A 22,030-nucleotide genomic window follows, 5' to 3' on the forward strand; every position below is an offset into this window, starting at 1 on the left:
CATTGCCCTCATATCAGTTCCGCCTTTGCCGAGGCATTAGGGCCATGTAACGGATCGTTATCTGTGTTTGATCTCAGAATTATCTTAAAGTAGTTGGTGTTAACGCGGCCGGACTTTGGTAATGTTTTATGAAGATAGCTGATGCTAAAATATCCTTATTGCTCCATCTACACCCATTTTAATCTAGCGCCTTTTACACATTGAGAGATTTATTGTTTTACCACTCCATTAACAAAATCATACACCTTAATCTAAGGTCCTAGACTCTTTTCCCTATACTAACTGACAAAACCCTTAACTAGGTCTCTCTGGAGCCTAATTGCTTCCATTTCAATGCTAAATGTTTTAACATAGACAACAAACCAATGGCTAAATTCCAAAGCCAGATAAACCCACACAGGAACGATCACGCTTCCTCCACGAGGAGCACATTTAACCATCAGAACCAAGCAGCTATGGGATAAAACTCTGCCGTTTTATCTCCCGATCGAGACTCGATTCCTTTCCGGGAGAGGCGTTGCTGACAAAACCCAGATTTGGCATCTGGTGTAGGAGCAAGTGGGCAAAACCCGTTGGGCTGAGGTGGGAGAACAGCCACGTGGAGGGGTGACCGATCATTCCCTCCTGATCCCCACGGCTGGGCTGCACCTCCATCTGCTTCACCCCGACTCGGGCCTGAGTGAGTGGCTCCTGACATCAGGGACAGAGCTCATCCAGCCTGTCCTCCTCTCTGCCTTCAAGGGAATCCCTTAATATGCAGTGTGAGGCAGTCAGAGAGCCAAAGCGTGGCTAACACAGCCCAGCGCCATCAGATGCCTGGGACCGATCCGATATATAGATCTTCGGCACATGCCTGGAACTGCCACAAACCCAAAAGACTGAGCGGGTTATCAGAGTAGGGCCTTCCCTGGGGATCTCAACTTGGTGAACTCGTTCTTTCTCTAAATCCGAGCCCCTGGTCTAAGGTCTCAGATCACCGTGCTCGAGAGAAGTCCCCTCCCCTGGCAGCCTCGTGGTAGCTGTGCCAGGATCATTTTCTCGCAAAAAAACCCACGTGTCGTGCTTCACCTGGAAGCATCCCTCAGTAAGGCTTTGCTCCAGCTGGCAGGCCTCGCCTTGTCCCTCTGGACATGGCCACATCTCTGCCATCTCCCCCCTTTCTCACCGCCATTTCTGGCTGCCCCACAGTGATGCGGTAACCTGGACACGAGGAGTTTTGCCCTGAGGAGACAGCGGCGTTGCCACATTTATCTCCGGCGACTCATGTGGAGTACGTCAAACCTGTCCTGTGCTTTCCATGCCAGCATCTCGGGGCTGGAGGCCTGCTGAGGGTGAATGCTTTGCCCTCCAGGCTGTTGTGGAAGTGATCTTTAAGTCTTTGGCCCTTGGTTTCCAAAAGAATGGACTTTCATGTCTTTACTGAGGCAAGGTCAAGCTCTCCTTATCTTTGGGTTCTCCAGGGTGTGAGACAGGTGTGTGGGGGGGTGGCACTAGCTGCTGCTTTGACACAAAGCACTGAGGGCACCCAAAGCATTGAGGGCACTCAAAGCATTGAGGGCACCCAAAGCAAGGGATCATCTGCTAGGATCATCTCCATGAAGCACGGTGACACCAAAGCAGGGCTCTCAGCCAGGCTCAGCACTCCAGCAGCACATGGTGCGGGTGTGCGTGCCTCGGGGGGCAGCACGGCCCCCGTGCCGTTAATCAGCACCAAATGTGCATGCGAGCAGAGCGAGCAGGGGGAGAGTCTTCGTCAGACGACAGCGACCGCCGTTGCAGAAACAGCCTGGCTATTGTCTGAGAGCCGTTTTCCCCTCACTGTTTACTACTTTTACTGCTAGTCTGGCCTGGGAGGCTTTATTGCTCCAAACGGAGCCGGGAGTTTGCTCTGAAGCCAACACGAGGAGCATCTGAAAGCCTTACATCTACGTGTACATGTGTGAGCACACCTTTGTGCATGCACACCCATGTGCGTGGGCACAACCACACGTGTGAGCATGTGGGCACTGACCCGTGCAGAGGTGTTCTCCTGCATTTCAGCCTCTTGTCCAGGCTGAGGAGGCTGAACCCTGGCCCCTCCTGCTGCTTGCTTGCAGCCCTCCCGTGGCCTCGGGAACGGCAGCAGGCATGCCGGCTGCGCCACGCCACGGTTCTGCCGGCCGGCGAGGAGGCCTTTGAGAGGCCGGGATAATGGCTAATAGTGCTGTTTTCCCCTGCTCTGCTTTCCTTCAAGTGAATTACCAGGGCCTTGCTGGGAATTATCCTGCCATTACCCGGCGCTCTGGGGAGCTGCCAGTGATTTACTTAACAGCAAACAACACAAAGAGCCGGACACGGCGGGAGCTACGCAGCCGAGCAAGCTGGGGAACGTGTGAGTGGAAGAAAAACCTTGTAGGAACCACCGGGGCACAGGACTGAGGCCAGAGATGGGCGCTCGTTACCCCAAAGCTTGGTGGGCACAAGACCGGGGCACCCCACTGCAAGCAGCAGGGCTGTGGGCACACCTGCTCCCTTGCACACCCACTCCCTTGCACACCCACTCTCTGCTTGACATTTTGCGCCCCTTTTTAGCATGCCAGGACAATTTGTTATTCTGGAGCCCAGCTGTGGGTGTGCTCATGGTGTGGAGACGAAGAGTAGATCCGTGCTGTGTCTGGGGACAGCGCTGCCACGAGGGTAGGGGACAACAGCCCCCAGGGAAAACCTGCTTGTCCCCAAGGCAGCCCTGGTTCCCAGGAGATGGAGCAGGGGCTGTGGAAGTGCCCCCCTGGGTTAGGGCCAGCGGGAGCAAGGAGGAGGCAGAGGGAAGTGGAGGCAGGTGAAGTGCCCACCAACAAGGCATCCCTCAAAGAGGTGAGCACTGCACCTGAAATAATGGAAAAAAAAACTTTGGGAGGAGGAAGAAAAAAATATGTGTTTTTAAAGCAAGGATTTTCAACTTTTTCCCATTTGTAGTTCTCCAGAAATGTCCTGCCAGGGGTGCGGGTTCCTTCGGAATACAGCAGCAACACCCCCTGGCAAAATGCTCACTGGCCCCGGTTGCCCTTTGTCACCAGCGGTCCCTGGGAGGGTGGAAAGGAGAGAGGAAGGGGGAAGAGAGCAGCCTGCTGCTGAAAGGGGCGGCTTAAATATCCCTCCCTGAGATCCTGCGTATCACCGGTGTCTCCGCTGAAGTTATAGGGTGCCTGAACATCCTGGCTTAGCTGGGGACAGGCCTGAGATCCAGCCTTGTCCCGGTGTCCCAAATGACATCCTTGTCCTGGATATTAGAAATGGTAGCCCAGACAGTGCCTCCTAGGCAGGGATCTTCCCTGTGTTCCCACCCTGGTTTGTAGGGCTGTAAACACATCCTCCGTTGGCTCCCCAGTGGATCTGCATGACACAGGTTCCACACACCCATCCGTGACCCACGTGCGTGGTGTTTCCTCTTATATCCCACTTAGATCTGCCTTGGGTCACAGCGGTGTAAGGAGCATCCTAATCCCAGATCAGAAAAGCCCCTTCTTGAGTCCACACGGCCATGAGATGAGACAGCCAGATCGGGGTGAAAATTAACCCCCCGCACACCAAAAAAATAAAGGGCAGGATTTGTTCTCAGCCTGAGCAGTCCCCTAAGCTCACCCCTGCTGCAGAAGCCAGCCGCAAGGAGACAGCGAGGCCAGGCGAGGCTGAGGCTCCTCTTGGCAGCCGCGCAGGTTTTGATCAGCTTGAAGCCATCGTGCGATCCCTGCCTGAACTTCCAGTGACTCATCCAGAGAAGGGAAACTTCCTGGCTTGTGTGCTCCAGCGTTTCTGGAAAAACTGCTATTTTTGGCATGGAAAATAGGAAGGATTCCTCTGGCCACTTGAAATGGGAGCAGCAGAAGTGACTCAATGGACAGTTTAAGAGCGCTGAACAAGGATGCTCCCCACATTATTCCTCGCGGCTCTCCACATCGTGTGTTTTGCCCACAACGGGCTCAGCACCACGCACAGGACGACCCAGGCTCCACCAGAAGCTGGGATTTATTGCTGCGAGAGCCACCCCACGGACGCACTTTTGCTGTGTATTATTGACTCTGGACCTTTTGGGCTGCTTCCCGTCTGTTTACCAACAAACACGGCTCCCGAAGGTACGGCATTGTGCTTATCGCTACACGTTGACCCAGCGTGAAAAATCTGCCAATTTCTATGTTCATGACATCAGTAGCTAGAAATGCATTTCGTGCCGGCTTCAAACACTTTCAACTGTTTCATCTAGTATGCTGGGAAAAAAAAAAAAAAGAGAAGAAACTACTCTTCTGTAAATCACTGAAGTTGGTGGGGGGGGCTACTTTAGAGTATTGGGAATGGATTCTGCTCCTCTCCTCTTCTTCTTTTTTTTTTTTTTTTAATACTTGTCCAAATGGTTAATCAAATAGCTTGTTCATTAGACTCCTGAGCTGGTAAATGAAAATTGTTATTAACACAGATCATAACGGCATCACCTGAAAGAAAAAAAAAAAGATGTGAATAGATCCCGAGGGAAAGGAAAAAAAAAAAAAACTTTTCATGAAAAATCAGTTAAAAAGAAAGACAGGCCTGCAAACATTTTCCATTGGATGAAATGCCAACCGCCTCCTGGTTTGCATAAATTAAATTACATATTCAGTTTGGTCATGGACCACTTTTATTGGCAGACTCAGCATTGACAAACAAATATGTCTAGCGCAGGGAGATGCCTCACCCCGCAGCCCGACAAATCCCGCAGCAGCTCCGCGTCGCAGCTTCGGCCAGGAAAACCTCCTCTTGCTGTGGGGCTGATGCTCGGGATGCCCACTGATAAAAGGGCATTTTTCTGGTTTGTTGCTAGCCTGTAAATTTTCAAGCTGCTCCCCATGGCAGGAGGCCGCCGTGGCAGGAGAGCTGTCACTTTGTTGGGCCGGAGCTTGCTGCTTTCTGGTGGCCCCATGCTCTTGTGGAGGGGCTCTGCTTTGCCTCCCGAATGCAGCCCCTGGAGGCTCCGTAGCTGCTGGAGACTTCTGGGCCATCAATTATTTAATTCCCTCCAGCCATGTGGTCTTCAGCCCTGCACGCTCGCCTCCTCCCGGCGCACAAGCCCTCGCGGATGGCAGCAGGGCCGGGCAGGGGGACGCGGTGCCGGGGCTGCACCGCCGGGAAGCAGCACGGCAGCACGTGGGGACGGTCCTGGGAGCTGGAGCATGGGGTCGAGGGCTTTTCTTCCGATTTCCTCGGATAGCAAATTGCCTCCCCGCTCCGCGCCTCGCCTTCCCCACCTGTAAAGTGGGAACAAAAATTTCACGACCGGAACAAAACGAGGTGCGAGCGTTGGTGGCATCGACCATCCACCACCGCAGCACAGGAACACGTTCGTGCTTTGCAGTATCAGCAGCGCGGCTCCCAGCCCTGCTACAACGCCACGGCGAGACTTTAGCCCATCGGCCAAGGGCCCCGCTGGACCCCCTCGGGCCCGCTCTCGCTCTGCCCGCGCCTCTCGAGCTAAACCAGGCGGGCACGGCGCGGCGGGGCGGGCAGGAACAGCAAGCCGCGACAGGCGGGCAGGCTGGAGCCGGGTAGGTGTGTCCCTCTTACCCAATAAATAACACAAGCCCTAAAGCAGCCCATTGTAATTACGGGGGCCCCGCGTGGATTGAAAATGAAGAAGGGGGAGAGGAAAAAAAGGAAATCGAGGTTCTGCCTTTCCGAGGAGGGAGCGCTCCGCTGGGAAAGCGACGGAGGGGGAGCGGTGATTTATATCTCTCCGGAGGAATTCTTCTTCCCAGGGCCGCCCCGAGCGCCAAACCGCCGCCAGGTTCAGCTGAGTTTCTAATCTGAATATTCATGAGCCAGTAATTAATTCTCTCAGATAACAATCCAGATTCGGGGTTGGTTTGGTGAGAGTGTGTGTGTGTGCGTGCGTGCGCGCGCCTCCTCCCAGGTGTGCAGATGCGGCGAGGAGGGACGAGAGGAGCGAGCGGTGGTTCGCCACGTGGCCGTCCCCGCTGGACGACGTCCCCCAGCACCCCATGGCCCATGGGGACACCCCACTGGGGACAGCAGGAGGAATGGGGACAGAGGACAGTGTGCTGTGTGCCGGGGTGCGGTCCCTGCCCTGCTGCATGTCCAGCCCTGGGTGAGCGCAAGGATGTTTTCCCTCCTGCTAAGCAAATTGCAAAGACCTCGTGTTTGCAAAGCACTGGGAGAGGCAGGGAGGGAGAATCCGGCCTTGCCTCCTCCCTCCCTTTCTTTTCTTTTAAATCTCTTCTGTGCAGCACTTTTAGCACCAGGGCAGGAGCCCTGAGGAGCGAAACTCCACCTCTGGCACTGGGAGCCAGGCCGGGTGTGGGTGTGTAATCCCGGTGTGATGGGCCCTGAGCCTGATCCCTGGTGTTGCACACTTGGGCTTGAAGTCAAAATTGACCTTCAAATGGACGGGGTGGACAGAAAAATAATTAAAAAAAAAAAAGACAGGGAAACAACTGCTTCTCAGCTTTACCAAGCCCACCCGTCTCATCCCCCTGCCTCCAGGACAGGCTGCCCCCATGCCCTGCTCACCCTTCCCTGGAGAGAAAGGCAATAATCAGCTTTGCTGCCTTTAAACCCGGTCGGTAGGCAGCTGGGCAGGGAAGGACAGGGCTCTGAGCACTGGCTCTGGTGGCACAGTGCCACCACCACGGTGTCCATCGTTGTCCCCCAAGTCATGTCACCACCCTACCCATGGGCCGGAGCAGAAGCAGTAGCACCAGGGGGTTTTGATACCGTCAACCTGGCCCTGGCAGCTGTGGGACACAGAAAGGGTGTTACCGTGCCACGGCCCCAAGCTGGTGGCTCCCTGCAGCCATGGAGAAGCCACGGAGCATCTTGGACATCAAGGGACCGTGGTGTCATTGCCTGCTGGGGTCAGGGCACGGTCCCTGTCCCACATCCTCCACTCCCTGCGGATGCTCATGCTCAGAAGCCTGACAGGGACGTTTGTGGGACCACGCCACGTCCCTGCAGGGCAGCCGAACGTCCCACGTCCCGCCGAGGGAGCCCTGCAAACATCCCCCGGGTCGGTTAGCGCGGGGCCGGGAAACGCCAGTGAGTCAGAGCCCTGTTTTGTAACGCCAGGGCAGAGCGCGTGTAGGAGCAGGGATGGCCGTGAGCTCAAGTGTGGGGCCCGCCTGGGCCTTTTGCAATCCTCTGGGGAAAGGCGAAGGCTGTGTCTCCAGCTCCTAATTAAAGGCACCGCAGAGAGCTGCTCCTGTCCCTGTGCGGCTCGCAGGGACGCACGGAGGAGGTCGGCCCCGTCCGGGCTGTGGTGGCCGGCGCTCCCCAAGCACAGCCTCTGCCTCCTGCGGCAAGGTCTCAGCCGTGGCCCCCACATCTCACAAAGATGCTTCTGGTACCCGTGGGACACGGGGCCGCCTGCCCCCTCGCCCTTCAGGGCACAGAAGGTGACACAGCCAGGATGTCATCTCCGCTGGCTTCACGTCCCGCATCGCCAGCCTGACCTAGAAACACCACCGCGTCTCATGCCGGAGCCCGGCGATGCTGCAGGCTCATCCCTCTGTTTTTTCCAGAGCGGCTGAGTGACAGTCGCCCCTCCCCTGCCTCTCCAAAGAGCGTAATGAGAATTTCCTCCGAAGGAGCAGCTTGCCGCGATGAAATAATCGCCCCAGCAGCAGGATCTTTGCCGGGGATTAGAGAGACAGCTACTTGCTGAGCTAGGAAAACGGCCGGCGAGGAGGGAAAACTCCGACCGCCTCCTCCGGCACCTCCGCTTGCCCGCCAGAGCCATCGCCTCCCGCAGACGACGACGGAGCAGGGCCAAGATCCCGGGCAGAGCTTAGCCCTGGAAACTTCTGTCCCGCTGCCGGGGCACTTTTGCAAAGTCCCCTTCAGCCTGCTCCTTTTCCTCCTCCTCCTCCTCCTCTCGCCGCAGCCCGTGGAGCCGCTCCCCAGCCTGGCGGCAGGGAGGGGCGGAGGAGAGGTGAAGTGGCAGCAGCTGCCTTTTACAGGCAACAGTTCTTTTTTTTTTTTTTTTTTTTCTTTTTTCCCTTGTTTCTTTTTGGACTGCTGAGGCATAAAATGCCAAGCGCTGGCTGCTTCCCTCCGCCTCGCGTGCACCAGCCGGGCTGTCCCGCTACGGCCGTGGCTCCGCGCCGCTTTCCTGCGCAGTTTTGCTTTCACTCCGGGCTCGGTTCTCTCCCCACCACCCCCTGCCTTCTGTGGGATCCTGGCGTGACCGTCCCTCGAGGATTCCTAGTTTTCTTCCCCAAACATCCCACATCGCTTTTTTTAACTCTTCCTCTCTATTCCAAGTGTTTTCGAAACGTGGGAATAGAGCCCAGAGGAACATCCCTTGTTCGCAGAGAAGGCACACGTTAAAGCCAAGTTAGAGCAGAAGTGCTTTATTTAGGGCCAGGCTTTTTTTTTTTTTTTTTTTTATTATTATTTCCTTTCCTCTTTCGGACGCAGAGACCCAGCGGCCTCCAGCCTCCGCCTCGGCCGTGGCAGAGGGCGCTGCTGCCTCCAGCAGCGAGCAGACATCCCAGGGCGTGCGTGCGGCCCCGTCCTTCGCCCGGGCACGTGGAGAAGGCCCTGGCCCCTCTCCTACGCAGCGAGGGAAGCCCTGGCCCGAGGCTCCGAGGGTTGGAGGCCGAAGCCTCGAGGTCCTTGAAGCCTTGACCCCGCTGAGGCTGCCTCAATCCCGCGAGGTGAAGGACGCCGAGGCTGAGGAGGGAAGTCCTCCATGGTGTTAATGGGCACCATGCAGCCCGTGTGTACGACTGCATCGCGTGCGGCGGGGACACCTGGGCCACTTGAGGCCCTTTGGCCTCAACGCCCAGCTACGGGGCACGTGTGAAGGGACGAGGTGGGAGAGGCTGTGAGGCTGCGAGACTCCATGCCTGCCTCCACACAGCGTGAGGGCAGTCCTGGGGCTTCTCCACAGCTCCCCTTGAGCTGGGGAAGGAGCCGGGGGAGGCACAGCCCGCCCGCAGGCAGGAGAGGCACAGCCCCTGTCCTCCCCCGGGGGTCGCGCCCCGCGCCCCCTGCCAGCCATTCCCAGCTCCGCTCCGAAATCCCGCCGCGAGCCCCCCTCCGGGTTTTCAAACCGACTCCGATTTAGACAGGCAGGCGCCCCAGCCAATAAGAGGCCGCAAAGCGTCAGCACAGCGTTCGCTCGGCGATGCCGGCCAATCCGCATCGCGCGGGCCCTATATCCCGCCCTCCGAGGACAAGTTCTGCCGACTTGTGCCCCGGCCTGGCGGCCATGTTGAGTGTGGCAAAGGCGCTCCTCCGTCTGGGGGCGCTTCCCTCACCCCCTTACCCTTTCCTCCGCGCCCCTCACACCGGGGACCACTTAGCTGCTGCTCCGCCGTGCCCGCGGGGCTGTCGGTGGCCGCGCAGCGGCTCTCGGAGAGCTGCGGAGCCGTGCGGTTGCCCCGCGAAGGGCTCCCGGCGCCATCTTGAGTGTGGCAGAGCGCCCTCACTCAGCGCGCCGGTGCCCCGTTAATAAGCGGGAGCCCGGGGCAGGGGGGCAGCCCCGGTCCCCGGTGCCGGGTGCGGGCAGGAGAGGGGGGTCCCGCAGCCGGTGTACCGGCGGGCAGCGGAGGGGGCAATGCGGGAAAGGCACCCGCTGCGTGCCCAGCCTTGAGCCCGTAAACGCTGTGCGTGTGCGAGGCGGGGGTGACAGAGGGGACTGTGAGGCGGGCCGTGTGGTGTTTTTCCTCCTGTTTTTAACTGGAAAATAAGCAAATCGCTGGGAATCCCGCATTTCTGCGCTGCTCCCCGCCCCTGCTCCCCCCCTCACCCCCCCATCCCCACCCCCGCTCGGCGGTGGCGGCGTTGGGGCAAACTTTCCCGAGAGAGGACCCGAGGGGAGCTCCCAGCCCAACCGGGGGGTGGGGGCAGCGACCCCCGGGGCACCCCCCTAGGCGGGCTGAGGGGGCGAAGGACCGAGTTTTGGGGGGCGGGGGGGGGGGGGGGGGGCAGCGCCGTTTGCCCCGCATTGCTGCTCTTTATTATTATTATTTTTAACTCTCCTTCTCTTTCCGCCCTTCCGAGCACGCCTCCCGCCCCTCCGCAGGGGCTGAGGAGGAGGAGAGGGGGGACACAGCCACACAGAACCACGCACAACCGCGCACACACGCGCAAACGGGGGCCGTCCGCCGCTCCCCGCCCGCCGCCGCCTCACACGGCGGGGCCCGGGGCGGGGAGGAGGAGGGCGGCGGGGGCGGGGGCAGAGCGCGAGCGGAGGGGGCGTGGCCAGCGCCGAGCGGAGGGGGAGGGGGCGGGGCGTGGCCACGCCGCGCCTCGCCCACGCTGAGGCCGGGCGCGAACTCATCGCCGCAGTGACACCGCGCGGCGGCGGCTGCCTCTTTAAGCGGCCGTGCCCATTGTTTGCGCCGCGGCCAATGGGCGGCGGCGGCGGCGGCGCGGGCGGCCAATGGGAGCGGCGCGGGGCAGCGCGCGCGCCGCCCCCGGCTCTATAAAAGGGCCGGCGGCGCCGCGTGAGTCCCCACTGGCTCGCGCAAAGCCATCTTGGCATTGTTCTGCCCGCGCCGCCGCCGCCCGCGCCGCCACAGCCCCGCGCCCCGCACGCCCCCGCCATGTCCGACACGGCCGTGGACACCAGCGCCGAGATCTCCGCCAAGGTGAGCCCGCGCCTCCCCCCGCCCGTTTCATTCCCGCCCCTTATGATCATATTTTAAAAATTTTATTTTTTTTTTTGCAATTTTGCTTTTGCTCATTTCGCTTTTTTTTTTTTAATTTTACAATTTTTTTTTTTTTTTAAATTCGCTCCTTCTTTCCGTTCTTTCTCCGCTTTGAAGTTTACCCGGTGGCCCCCCCCCCCCCCCACCTCCGACTCCCACCCCCCCCCCCCCCACCCCTCCGCCGCCGCTCGGTTCCGTGGCGGAGCCGCCGTGCGGAGCTCCCCGCGCCCGTTTCTTTGTCTCCGGCGTGCGGGAAACGTGCTCGCCCCGCCGCCCCGGGGCTCCCGGCCCCGCTCCTGCCCGGCCCCGGCCCCAGCCCGCCGCCGGGGGGGAGCTCCGGGACTCGCTGGGTGATGGAGGAGGAAGATGGGGGGGGGGGGGGGTACCGAAGGGGGGAGGTGTGGGGGGGGAACCGGTCCCGGTAGCCGGCCCCGGCGGGGGGCTGGCGGCTGACAGCGCCGTCAAACTTGAGAGCTGCTCTGCTGGGGGGGGAGGGGGGTCCCCGGGGGGGGTTTGGGGGGGGGGGGTGTTTGGTGCCGTGGAGGTGCCCTCTCCCGAGGAGGAGGGGGGGTGTTGTGGAGTTGGTGCTGGAATACATTGGGGGGGGGGGGTTTAGGGTTTGGGGTGCGGAGCCCCCCTCCCCCCGTAAAGGAAGGTTTTGGAACCGCAGAGCTGGTTCGGGAGGCGCTGGTGGAGCCGTCCCGTCGGGGGCCCTCTCGGTATGGAGGGGGAGACTGGTTTTTTTTGGGGGGGGGGGGGGGGGGGGGGAAAGCTCCGGCCCGGCTCCCGGCAGCGGGGCTGGCTCGGCGGGGAGCGGCTCTCCCGGGAGGCTCCGGTGCGGCTCCCGGCGGCCGCCTTTGTCTGGCAGCCGCGGCGGAGCGCCCGTCCCCCGGGGGCCGCGGGGAGCCGGGCGGGCTGAGCTCCCCGACGGGAAAGTTGCGGGGGAAGCCGGGCTTGGAGGACGGGGGTGGGAAACGGGGACCGGGGGCGGCCGTGCCCCGGGGGACCGCCGCGACCCGGCCGCTTACCGGGCACCGGGGGGGGGGGGGGGGGTTAAAGCGTGGCTGGAGGTGAGCGAGAGGGGGGGAAAAAAACCGTAACGGAAGGGGGGGGGGGTAAAGTTAAAAAAAAAAAAAAAAAAAAAAAAAAAACAGCCACCGAGCACCGGGTTTTGTCGGATTTCGATTTCACTTCTGTTTCCCGCTCCGCCCGCCGCCCCCGCTCCGGGACCGGTGCCCCTCGCACCGAGGGGGCGCCCAGGCGGGTTCGCCCCCCCCCCCCCCCTCCCGGAGGGGACAGAACCGGGGCCAAGCTCTCCGTTAACCTTCCCCTGCCCTTTACTGGAGGAAGGGGCTCAGCGTCGGGTTGGGGGGGGGGGGGGGGGGGGGGATATGTTGTTTAAAAACCGTGGCTCGGCAGCAAGGTGACCCGGTCCGGTTACCGGGCTGGCGGCGGGGCACCGGGCCGGCGGGGAACAGCAACGACGGCTCCGTCCCGGGAGGCGGGGAGGGGAAGGGAAAAGGGGAGGCGGGGGAGGGCCGCGGGGGGGGGGGGTCCCCGCCCTGCCCGGGCGGCGGCTCCGCGCCGAGCGCCGCCCCCGGCCGCTGCCGCCGCCGCCGTGCCGCGGGGCGCCCACCACGTGCGGCCCCGAGCGCCGCGCGGTGCCCCCTGGGAGCCGGAGTCCGCTGGGGGACTACAACTCCCGGCGTGCCTCGGGAAGGTGGGGAAGTGGGGGGGGGGGCGAGCGCGCGCGGGGTGTGTGTGTGTGTGGGGTGGGGGGGGGTGGGGTGCAGCCGGGGCCCGGCGCGCTGGCGGCCGGCCAATGAGAGGGCGCGGAGAGTGGCGCGCGCTTTTGAAAGGCGGGAGGGCGCGTGGCGGCGCGCGCGCGGGGCCCCCTGCTGGCGGGAGTTTGGGGGCCGCGGGTGGCGCCGCGCCGCGGACAAACAGGCTGGGCGCGCCTTTAATTAGAGGCGGCGGCAATTAGCTGAAGAAGAACTCCCGGTGCGCGGGCTCTGGTTGTGCAGAGGGTGCTGGGCACGTGTTTGTTTATTTCCCACCCCACCACCCCCCCCCTTATCCGGGGGAAAGGGAGGTGTTGTGGGCTCCGTGCGGTGATGTCGTTAGCGTGGGCTTCGTGCCGTAGCGTCCCGGTGGGCATTAAGCTGGGAACGTCTTTGGCGGCCCAGAAAAGGTCAGGGCTGGAGATGCGTCCGGCTGGAGTGCCCAGGAATGAGGTGTTCCTTGACCAGCACCGCTTACTGTTCGTAAGCGGCTCCTTTTCAAGAGATTCATCGGTCACAGCGAGACGTGGAAACTCTGACTGCTCGATGCGCTCAGTGTTTAACTTTGGAAATGTTTGGTCGCTCTCGTGCTGGAGTGCCTGATGCGAGGTAACAGCTGCAGAACGCAGCGGCGTGGTGGGGCGTGAGAGGTTAAGTGGCTGTGATCGGCCTCTGGGTGGTAGGGGAGCAGAGGCCGGTGGCAGTGTAAGAAGTGATGGAGCTGGGCAGTGTGGAGGAGCTGGCCAGGGATTCGTGTGTGTGATAGAAGCGAGAAGGAGCCTGTTTGTGTTGTGCCCCAGCCTCGTAGGATGCTGATTCCATGGGGCGAGGTTTGATCAACAGGTGTGGTAACCCCGGAGCTGGCTTCAGGAGCAATGCCTGGCCCTGGCACGCGGCGCTGGGGCAGGGCAGCGCGGGCACCTCCGCCAGCAGCGTCCCTGCGTGCCCCTCCGGTCTGTCCCCGTGCCCGGGCAAACAACCCAGTGGTCTAAAACCCCTGCGCCGCTTACCCTCGGTGGTTTGAGCCCTCCCAAAACAGAGCAGCGGCCGCGTTTGCGGCTCGTACCGGGTGGTGTGTTCCCACGAGGAAGTGACAGCGGCTCAGCAGGAGTGAAAGTGCCCGCAGCGAGCAAGGCGGCCGCAAAGGGCAGGCGGGAGGGGGCGAGGCCGCTTGCCGCCGCTGCTGCAGCGAAGCAGGGAGCTGCCAGCAACTTGAAACACCTCGTGGTCGCTGCTGAAGCCGGCCGTGTGGCTGTTCTGGCCCTGGGGAAGGGCCTCTCTGCTTTCCTTGGCTGGGGTAGCGCTTGTGCTGAAGGATCTTGCTCCAGCTGATGGAGGAACAGAAGGGGAGGAGGATGCAAGCAGAGATGCCAGTGTTAAATCCGAGTGTTCTTTATGCGGGAACATGAAGTTGGATCCTCTCAGCCTGTTTGCCGAGCGACTTGGCATGACATTTTGACAGTGATCAATAGCGCAAAAAAAAAAAAAAAAAAAAACCAAAACACACAAGCTCTCGCTCTGCTCGTGGTGGAGGCTTGAACCAAAAGTAGCCAGGCCCGGCTCCGGAGCGATATAAAAATAGGCTGCTTCCCCCACCCCATCCTGTTACGCCTAACGCTGTGAGATGGATCCCGGAGTCTCCTCTCTGCCGCTACGAGGAAGACCGGGCGTGTAATGCGCGCCGTATGATTTTCCCCAGGCAGGGCAGAGACCGCAGTCTCTGCTAATGAGTCTCTGGGATTTGTTCCTGCTGTGAAAGTACCGAGCAGAGCCGCGGACGTCTGCAGCCCTGGGGCAGCGGAGCCCGTGCGTTGGACGGGGCTGACGGCTCGCCGTGGCATTGCAGGAGCTTGCGTGGACCGTGCTAAGATGGGCAATCAGCCAGCGCCGCTGCTGCTGAGCATATGCAGGCGGCCGGCTCCGTGTGCTCGGGAGCTCGGAGGTGAAACGGAGCAGCCTCTTCGTGAGATAGCTGCGCTCTGGCAAGGCGAGCTCGGATCGAAATTCGCCCCCACGCTCTCGCCTTCCCCAGGAGGAGCCAGAATGTGGCAACCAAATCCCAGGGCGAACCGGTGCGAAGAGGAGCGAGCTCCTGCGTGCTCTCGGACTATGTTTTTTTTTTTTTCTCGCCTGATCTGCACCTTCTCTGACCCAGGCGTCTGGAATCTGGGTGACTCTTCTGCTTTTCTGCTCCTTCCAGGATCTAAAAGAGAAGAAGGAAGTTGTTGAAGAAACAGAAAATGGCAGAGATGCACCGGCCAACGGCAATGCTGTGAGTATGGCTGGGTCTGCAGGGAGAGGCAGCCCTTGCTCCAACGGCTTCTTCATTTCCCTTCCCCTTCTTGCTTTTGCTGCGAGCTTGTCCCCAGCCCTGCTTGAGAGGGATCCCCTAGAAACGGCACCCCTGTGCTGTGCGGAGCCATCGAGGGGTTTCAGGCCGAACAGAAGCTCCTGGGCCTGTATCAGTTGCTGTGTGTGCAGAAAGCAAGGTCTGGGCTCGGATGTCTCGCTCCTTTCCCCAAAAGCCATGCTGGGCTGTATCCAGTGCGACCTTCTTTCTAGGGACTAGAGAAGGGAGGGGGGGGGGCAAAAAAAAAAAGTGTATTCAGTGCCCCAACCAGTTGAATGGGGGAACATGTTGTGTACAAGCGAACCGGTTGGGTTTCTATTTTTAACGTGCTTGGGGGAATTCACTCGGCTGCATTTTAATGTGTCACAAGAGCCTCTGCAGTCTTTGTCTTGGCCTCCGAGCCGCAGCCCCGAGTTACTATAGACCTGATCCTTCATGCCCGGGCTGTCTGCGTTGTGTGGAGGCAGGCAGGAAGCGAGACGCACGCCTGGGGCTCCAGCGGGCTGGTGCTTTAGGAAGGAAAGGTGGGGACGTGCGCTTCTGCTGAACATCTCTTCCCCCTTCTCCCTTCCCCAGTGCATTTTTTTTTTAAGTGATGTTTTGTCTTGCCAAGGAGAACGAGGAAAACGGAGAGCAGGAGGCTGACAACGAAGTAGACGAAGAGGAAGAGGAAGGTGGCGAGGAAGAGGACGAGGAGGAAGAGGGTGATGGTAACTTTCCTTGTTCCCCCTGCCCCCGTCCCACGGCTGCATCCTGGCTGCCAGACCCCCGGGGAGCAGCGGGAGCCGCGGGCACCATCTCCCCCTCGCGGCGGCCGCGGGGCGGCTCTCGGCAGCCTGGTGCAGTCCTTCCCCGCTCGCCTGAGCCGCCAGCGCCGGGGAGTGAAGTCAGCCTTGAATCCCTTCCAGCAGGTTGAGGGCAGATTCCTTCCTCCCTCCTCTGGCCAGACGGCACCGTGCCGCCGCGCTGAATAAGCGCATTAGCTGCTCCGTGCGAGTAGTAAAACCTGCCCTTGACTCTTGGGATCGCCACGGCTGCCACAAACACGAGCGGGGCGGGATGCAGCCAGCCTGGCGTGCCTGCGCCTCGGCCACGGAGGACGGCTCGCCGTCCTGCTGCGCTTGAGGGGCTGATGCCATCCCCTCATGCGCAGCCTGGGTGCTGCGTGCGAGCAGCCGAGGAACCTGCGGCTCAAACTTCCCCCTCCTCCAGTGAAGCTTTGAACCTTCCCGGTCCGCTGTCCTGGGTTTCCCTGCCCTCCCCCTGATTTGGGGTTTTGGTGGCCGTGAGCAGCAATCCAGCAGTGACTTCCCGAACCGCTTCTCACACTCCCCGCTTATTTACCCCCCTCCCCCAAGATCCGCTTGGATGAACGTTTGTTTATTTTTATCCCCCACTAAGGCTGGAAGGAAACTGTTCTTGCTACACTGGAATGAACTTGAGGCCCTTGATGAGCTGTTACTAGGTTAATCCCCTGTGAATTTTCGGTTAAGTGCTGACCTACTAACCTGGCGGGTAGTTTTGCGGGAGAGGGCCAGGGCAGATGGGGTTGGAAATCAAATGAACATCAGACCAGCACCTATTTGGGCAGAATGTAGGCAGGGAAACCTGCCTCCGGCAGGGCGGTGCTCTGCTCCTGGCTTCTTGCTGTCCTCTCTTGCTGTCCTCTGTGCCCTTTGGGGACAGTTTTGCCAGAGGAGCTGGGAATGGTGGCCCTGTTTATCCCCAGGGCCTTTACCCCCGAGGACAGATCAGTGTGGTCCCGATCCCATCTACCTGCAACTCCCCTTCTGGATGGAAGAAGGGAAGTCTTCCCCTCCCCAGGCAGGGAAGGGGGAATGCGTGTGCCGCACGCGCATGTGTGCGGGGTGGAAGTGTTGCCTGGATACTGCTGCGAGGAGCCCGGGGAGCCGCGGTCCCGCAGTGCCAGCCCTGCTCTTCCCAGCTGGCAGAGCGCAGGCACAGCTTGGCACCTTCCCCTGGCGGTGCTGGGAGCCTGTACCTCACTGGGAACCGCACTGTGCAGGATCTGTCCCTGGGTGATCCAAGCCCAAAAACCGCAAATCCAGAGGCAGCGAGCGCCGCTTGCGTCAGCTTTTCCCTACCACTTGTGGGCAAACTCCATCCCCGAGTCGGCCAGCAGAGGGGAGCTCGAGGGCATTTCCTTTTTCCTCACCCTTCTCCCCGTCCCATCTCATAATTTGCTTTGCCTAAAGCAGCTCAGAGAACTAAAAATGCTCCCAATCAGCTTGGTGCCGTCACCTGACGGGCTGGCCGGCCCCGTGCATGTGATGGCTGGTGGGGTGCTGAGCCGCCCGGTGCTGCGAGCTAATCCGGGCCCTTCCCGCGGCGTGGGGCACGGCGTGGCTGAGCATATGCCAGGAGAGGGGAAAGGAGGATGGGCTGACCTTAATCCCCCTCTGCCTGTCTGTGTGTGGCTCGTGTGGCGGTTTAAAGCCAGCTTTACTGGCCTTAACGCTGGAAGTTTTAGTAGGGTCTCACGTTACGCAAGGCTCTCTGAGGCAGCCCAGTGATTTTTTTTTTTCTTCCTCGGGGGGCCTCTGTTCTTGCTCTTAACTCCCCAAAACTGGCCAAATACGATAGATTCTCGTTCTGATCCACTGGCCTACTTGAGCTCAAAGTGGGTCAAAGCCCAGAGCTCTCGGCTCATCCTCCTGAGCTGCAAGATAAGTTGGTAGCGTTTGTTTCCCGTTCTGATAATTAGAAAGTGTTCTGACTCAGAACTAATACGTTCTGGCTCTCTTAACTCATTAAAGATGGACTAATAGCTGCAAAGGGAAGCAGAAGTAATCTGGAGCGGTTAGGCGGAGCAGCCACTAGGAAGAGGCTTCCTTTTTATTTCTTTTACGCGCTGTGATCTCGGAAGGTGTGGATTTTCTTTTACGCTCCTGTTGCCTGTGGTGCGAGCACGGCGTGAGCCTGGCCTCGCGCAGCAAATCCCAATTTTCCCTCTGCTGCTGGGTCAGCTCAGCTGGGGGTTGCCCTCAAACACCCCATCCCCTTGGGTGCCCCCTGCCCTGGGAAGGCAGCTGAGGAGAGGGGGGTGCTGGGCCGAGCCAGGATTAAACCCCGAGGAAGGTTGCGTGGTGCTGGAACCACGAGAGGGGCTCACGTTCCTCCCCTTCTCTCCCGTGCAGGTGAGGAGGAGGACGGTGATGAAGACGACGAAGCTGAGGGAGCCACAGGCAAACGGGCAGCTGAGGACGACGAGGTAGGCAGAGCAGCCCCTCTGAGCCCCCTGTGTCCCGAGCGGGTTTTGGGGCAGCATCAGCGGGGTCGGAGACACCCAGGCTGGGTTCCCGGATCCGGATCCTGCCCGAGTGCTTCCTGCTGTGTGCCCCTGGGGGATGCGGCCCAGTTCCATTTATACGCTGGCCTGGTTAGCCAGGTGCTCGCTATGGCGGTGTGGAGCCCTGCTCGTCCTGGGTTTGGGGCCCCAGCGCTGTGGTGTGGGACTGGGCAGGGGCGCTCCGGCCCCCGAGCCAGCTGCGAGAAGTTACCTGCTGCGGGGAACGCTTCTGTTGTTCTGCCTTGTCCCTGCATCAGCAGAGGGACCCAGAATCACTCTGCCCACCCGGGTGTTGTCCCCTCCCCTAACGGCTTCCCTTTCCCCTCAGGACGACGACGTCGATCCCAAGAAGCAGAAAACCGACGAAGATGACTAGGCAGCAAATTATTATTATTTTTTTTTTAAATAAGGAGGAAAACAAACCAACAAAAAAGGCCAGCGCGTCCTCTTCACCCTTGGGACCCCCCCCCCCCTCCTTCCTCCCCAGCCCGCCCGACGCAACCACCACCCCCCACAGCCCTTCCTCCCCTATCCGCCGTGGTCATCCTCACCAAGTAGAGTGAACCCCCGTCCCCGGCCCCCCGGCGCGGCGCTGCCACTCACCGAGCATACCGAAACGATTCGCCCGTTAGCGGGGAGAGAAAACCCCCCTTCCCTTCCCACCCCCCCGACCCCCCACAGACCCCCTTCCCCCCAAGCACCAAAACTTCAAGGCCCTGCTTTCTTTCTTAAAAGTACTTTAAAGGAGAATTTGTTTGTATTTTTTATTTACATTTTATATTTTTGTACATATTGTTAGGAGGTCCGCCATTTTTAAGTGATCTCGGATTGACCAAAAGGGGGGCTTTGAAGTGTATATCTCTTGTTACCTAACTCTGACTTTACTTGTGGTGTGACCAGGCCCAAACCATTATCTCAAAGGAGAATAAAACAAAACCTTGTAAAAAAAAAAAAAAAAAAAAAAAGACAAAAATGCAAAAAAAAAAAAAATTACAATCTTATTCTGAGCATTCCAGTAACTTTTTTTGTGTATGTACTTTAGCTGTACCATAGATCGTGGTTTGTATGAGGTGGCAAGGCCAAAGATAAAAAGGTTTTTCTTTTTTTTTCTGTCTATGAAGTTGCTGTTTATTTTTATTTTTTTTCTTTTTTTGGCCTGTTTGATGTATGTGTGAAACAATGTTGTCCAACAATAAACCGGAATTTTATTTTGCTGAGTTGTCCTAACAAGGCTGCCTCCCAACTGCTGCTTTTTGTTTTAGTTTTCATTTGTTTTACTTTTTTATTTCTTTACTTCTCCTTCTTTCTGTCCTTTGTTTCTTTGGTTTTGAGTTGGGCTGGGAAGAGTATGAGAGAGGATAGAGGGGCGTGAAGTGTGGTGGGGGCTGTGGTTGGGGCTGTGACGTCCACTTTCAGGGCAGGAAAGGCAGCGGGATTTCAGAGGTCTGGAAATTGCTCTGAAAATTGGGGAGGGGGAAAATATTGCAGGATACTTCTTGCAATGCCTTCAGGTGGGTGTCCAGCTGTACGGGGCTGCGTGCCAGTGCCTCCCTGCCCTGGGGGAGCAGCTCCTGGGGGCAGCTTAACTCTTGGTGGAGGAGCTGGAGGAGGCTGCGGTGGGGCTGTGGGAGGTGTTGGGGCTCTGTCTGTCTGCTTAAGCACACCCCAAGCTCAACCCAGCCATCTCGCTTGGCTCCTGACCTTCCAACTAACCTCCCTTTGCTCCTCCAGGGGTTTGGAGCTGAGGGTGGCCTGGCCAGGCATGTGGGGAGCATCCACGGAGCCTGCCAGGTGCCTGTGCTGAATCCTTCCCCACCTGCGGCTTGCTCGAGTGTCCCATTCCCCTGCTGACCTGACCTGTGCCAAAACCTCTCCATCTGTTTCCTTCTCCAGCACTTCTAATCACAGGGATCATTGTTGAGATGCTGGGGTTGATTTTTACTTTAAAAAAAAAAAAAAAGGAACTGTGGTGCAGTTAATGCACAGGCTGCAGTGCCGCAGCTCTGCCTGGTGCCGGGAGCAGCCAGGTCACTTACTCTGTATTTACACCAGTGGCAAATCAGCTCAGAATCTTGCCCCTTGTCCTTAATTATCCGGCTAATCGTGCTACTGGCTGATAGCTTATCAGATTTACTGCCTTGATTCTCAGCCTGCATCCAGCCGCACTTGTCACCTGGCCAGGTGATGGGGTGCTCGTGGCGGGGCCGGAGGCCAGCGATCGCTGCGATCAGGGGGTGCCACCACATCCCACGAGGGTCGTGGCAGTGTAGGGCTGGCAGCTGCCACGCTGGGTGCTGCTTTGAAGAGCCATGCTTGTGGCCCTGCCTTGGCGCACGCACGGCGCTGGACGCCCCCGCTGCATGACTGGAGCCGGTGCCTGCAGATTTGCAAGGCAAATTATTCAAATAACACCTGCAGCAGCAGGAGCTGCTGAGGGCAGGCTCCGCGTCACCGAGGTGCTGCGATCCTGCACGTGCACCCAGCGCAGTCCTGCTGCCTACCCCGGGGGCTGAGAGCGGGCACGGCTCCGGGCTCACGGGACTGGTGCCCCGGTGCTTCGGTGGCGTGGAGGGGTGGGATGGGGGCAGCCCCCAGCTCGTGGCTCCAGGTTCTCCATCCTCCATCATCTGTCCATCATCCGTCCTCCATCATCCGTCCTCCATTATCCATCCTCTGTCCTCCGTCCTCCGTCCTTCATCATTTGTCCTCCATTTTCCGTCCTCTGTCCTCCATCCTCCGTCCTCTGTCCCTCGCCCCCAGCACCGGGTGTGTGTTCAGTCCCTGGGCACTGCGGGCAGCCCCCGTTTCTCCCCCCCGGCACCCCCCTGCCATCACGGCCCTGCCAGGGCTCTGGCGGCCCCCTGTGTCCCCATCCCCATGTCCCCGTCCCCAGGAGGGCAGCGGCTGCCCCAGATCCAGGCTGAGACCGGGCACAGCTCGGTGCATGGACCCCCAGCCCGCAGCCAATCCCCTCGCAGCAGCACCGCCCGGCAGCCAATCGCCTGCTGCCACCTGTCCTTCCCTTCGCTCCCCCCCCCCCCCTCGCTCCCTCCACCAATCACAGCCAAGCAGCACCCAGGCCTGGCCAATCGCAGGCCGCTGCCGGGAGCCCCCAGCCAACCGCACGCTGCCACCTGGCTGAGCCTCCCGTGGCAGCAGGCTGACCAATCGCAGGGCGGGGGGCTGCTCCGAACCAATCCCATGCCACCACCTGTCAGCGGTGCCAGCCAATTGGGGGCGGCCATGTCCCACCGAGGGCTATAAAGGCGGGGGGCTCCAAGGTGCCCTCAGTGGTGGGGCTGCCCCTCGGGTGTCCGGGTGGGGTCCGCGGGTCCTGGGGAGGACGTGAGGCGATGCGAGGCTGGGAGGGGGCTCCCGGCCTCCCCTGGCACCGAGATCCTGGGCCGTCAGCCCAAATCTGAAGCACCGAAGGGATGAGGCACTTGGAGGCCCCTTGGGGTGGGGGTTCCACGTCGCATTCGGCTGGGGGAGGCTCGTGTGGGTCGTGCTGGCTGAAGGCGCCTCTGAAGATGTCTTGGGAACGGGCTCTGTGATGAGCTGGCCTCCACCCCGGAGCGTCCCTCTGGGCCACTTCCCCTGCCTGTGGTGCTCAGAAGAAGCGTGTCCTCGCCGAGGTGCTGGCCACCATGGCCCGGTGACCAGAAGCTGCGTGGCTGGAGGTGAAGAAGCCACCATGTGCCTTGGGCAGGACGTGTGAGGCTAGCCCCTCACCCGGGCCTCCACTGGTCACACATGAGCCATGTGTAACAGCCAGGCCTGTGATCCCACTGGTCCTGGAGGCCGCTGAAGGGAACGATGGAGGCTGCTCCGTGGCGTGCTGATGGGCTGCCAACCACTGAAGGCAACCATTAGGAACGTCAGGAGGGCTGCAGGCTGCCTCGGATGAGCC

The 22,030-nt window shown here is 60.0% G+C and overlaps 1 protein-coding gene across 4 annotated transcripts; it reads left to right on the forward strand.

Moving 5' to 3' along the window:
- The first annotated feature begins 10,475 nt into the window (after positions 1-10,475).
- Positions 10,476-19,350, forward strand: PTMA (prothymosin alpha). 4 transcript variants are annotated; one of them, XM_035544848.2, is made up of 5 exons: positions 10,476-10,619; positions 14,661-14,732; positions 15,424-15,520; positions 17,969-18,042; positions 18,449-19,350. In XM_035544848.2, exons 1-5 carry the CDS (start codon positions 10,575-10,577, stop codon positions 18,494-18,496), a joined length of 336 nt encoding a protein of 111 aa, XP_035400741.1. In that variant the 5' UTR covers positions 10,476-10,574; the 3' UTR covers positions 18,497-19,350. The 4 variants fall into 4 exon arrangements, with proteins under 4 accessions (XP_035400741.1, XP_035400743.1, XP_035400742.1 ...); XM_035544850.2 differs by having other exon boundaries at positions 15,424-15,514; XM_035544849.2 differs by having other exon boundaries at positions 15,427-15,520.
- The last annotated feature ends 2,680 nt before the right edge of the window (positions 19,351-22,030 follow it).

This window comes from Cygnus atratus, chromosome 9 (assembly GCF_013377495.2).
Source record: "Cygnus atratus isolate AKBS03 ecotype Queensland, Australia chromosome 9, CAtr_DNAZoo_HiC_assembly, whole genome shotgun sequence".
Classification (NCBI taxonomy): domain Eukaryota; kingdom Metazoa; phylum Chordata; class Aves; order Anseriformes; family Anatidae; genus Cygnus; species Cygnus atratus.

What these genes read in the sequence shown, in the direction of transcription:
- PTMA (XM_035544848.2), top strand. Translation starts at nt 10,575, where the DNA reads ATGTCCGACACGGCCGTGGACACCAGCGCCGAGATCTCCGCCAAG. An exon ending in CACCGGCCAACGGCAATGCT is followed by an intron (nt 14,733 to 15,423) that starts GTGAGTATGGCT and finishes TGTCTTGCCAAG; the next exon opens with GAGAACGAGGAAAACGGAGA. An exon ending in GGGCAGCTGAGGACGACGAG is followed by an intron (nt 18,043 to 18,448) that starts GTAGGCAGAGCA and finishes CTTTCCCCTCAG; the next exon opens with GACGACGACGTCGATCCCAA.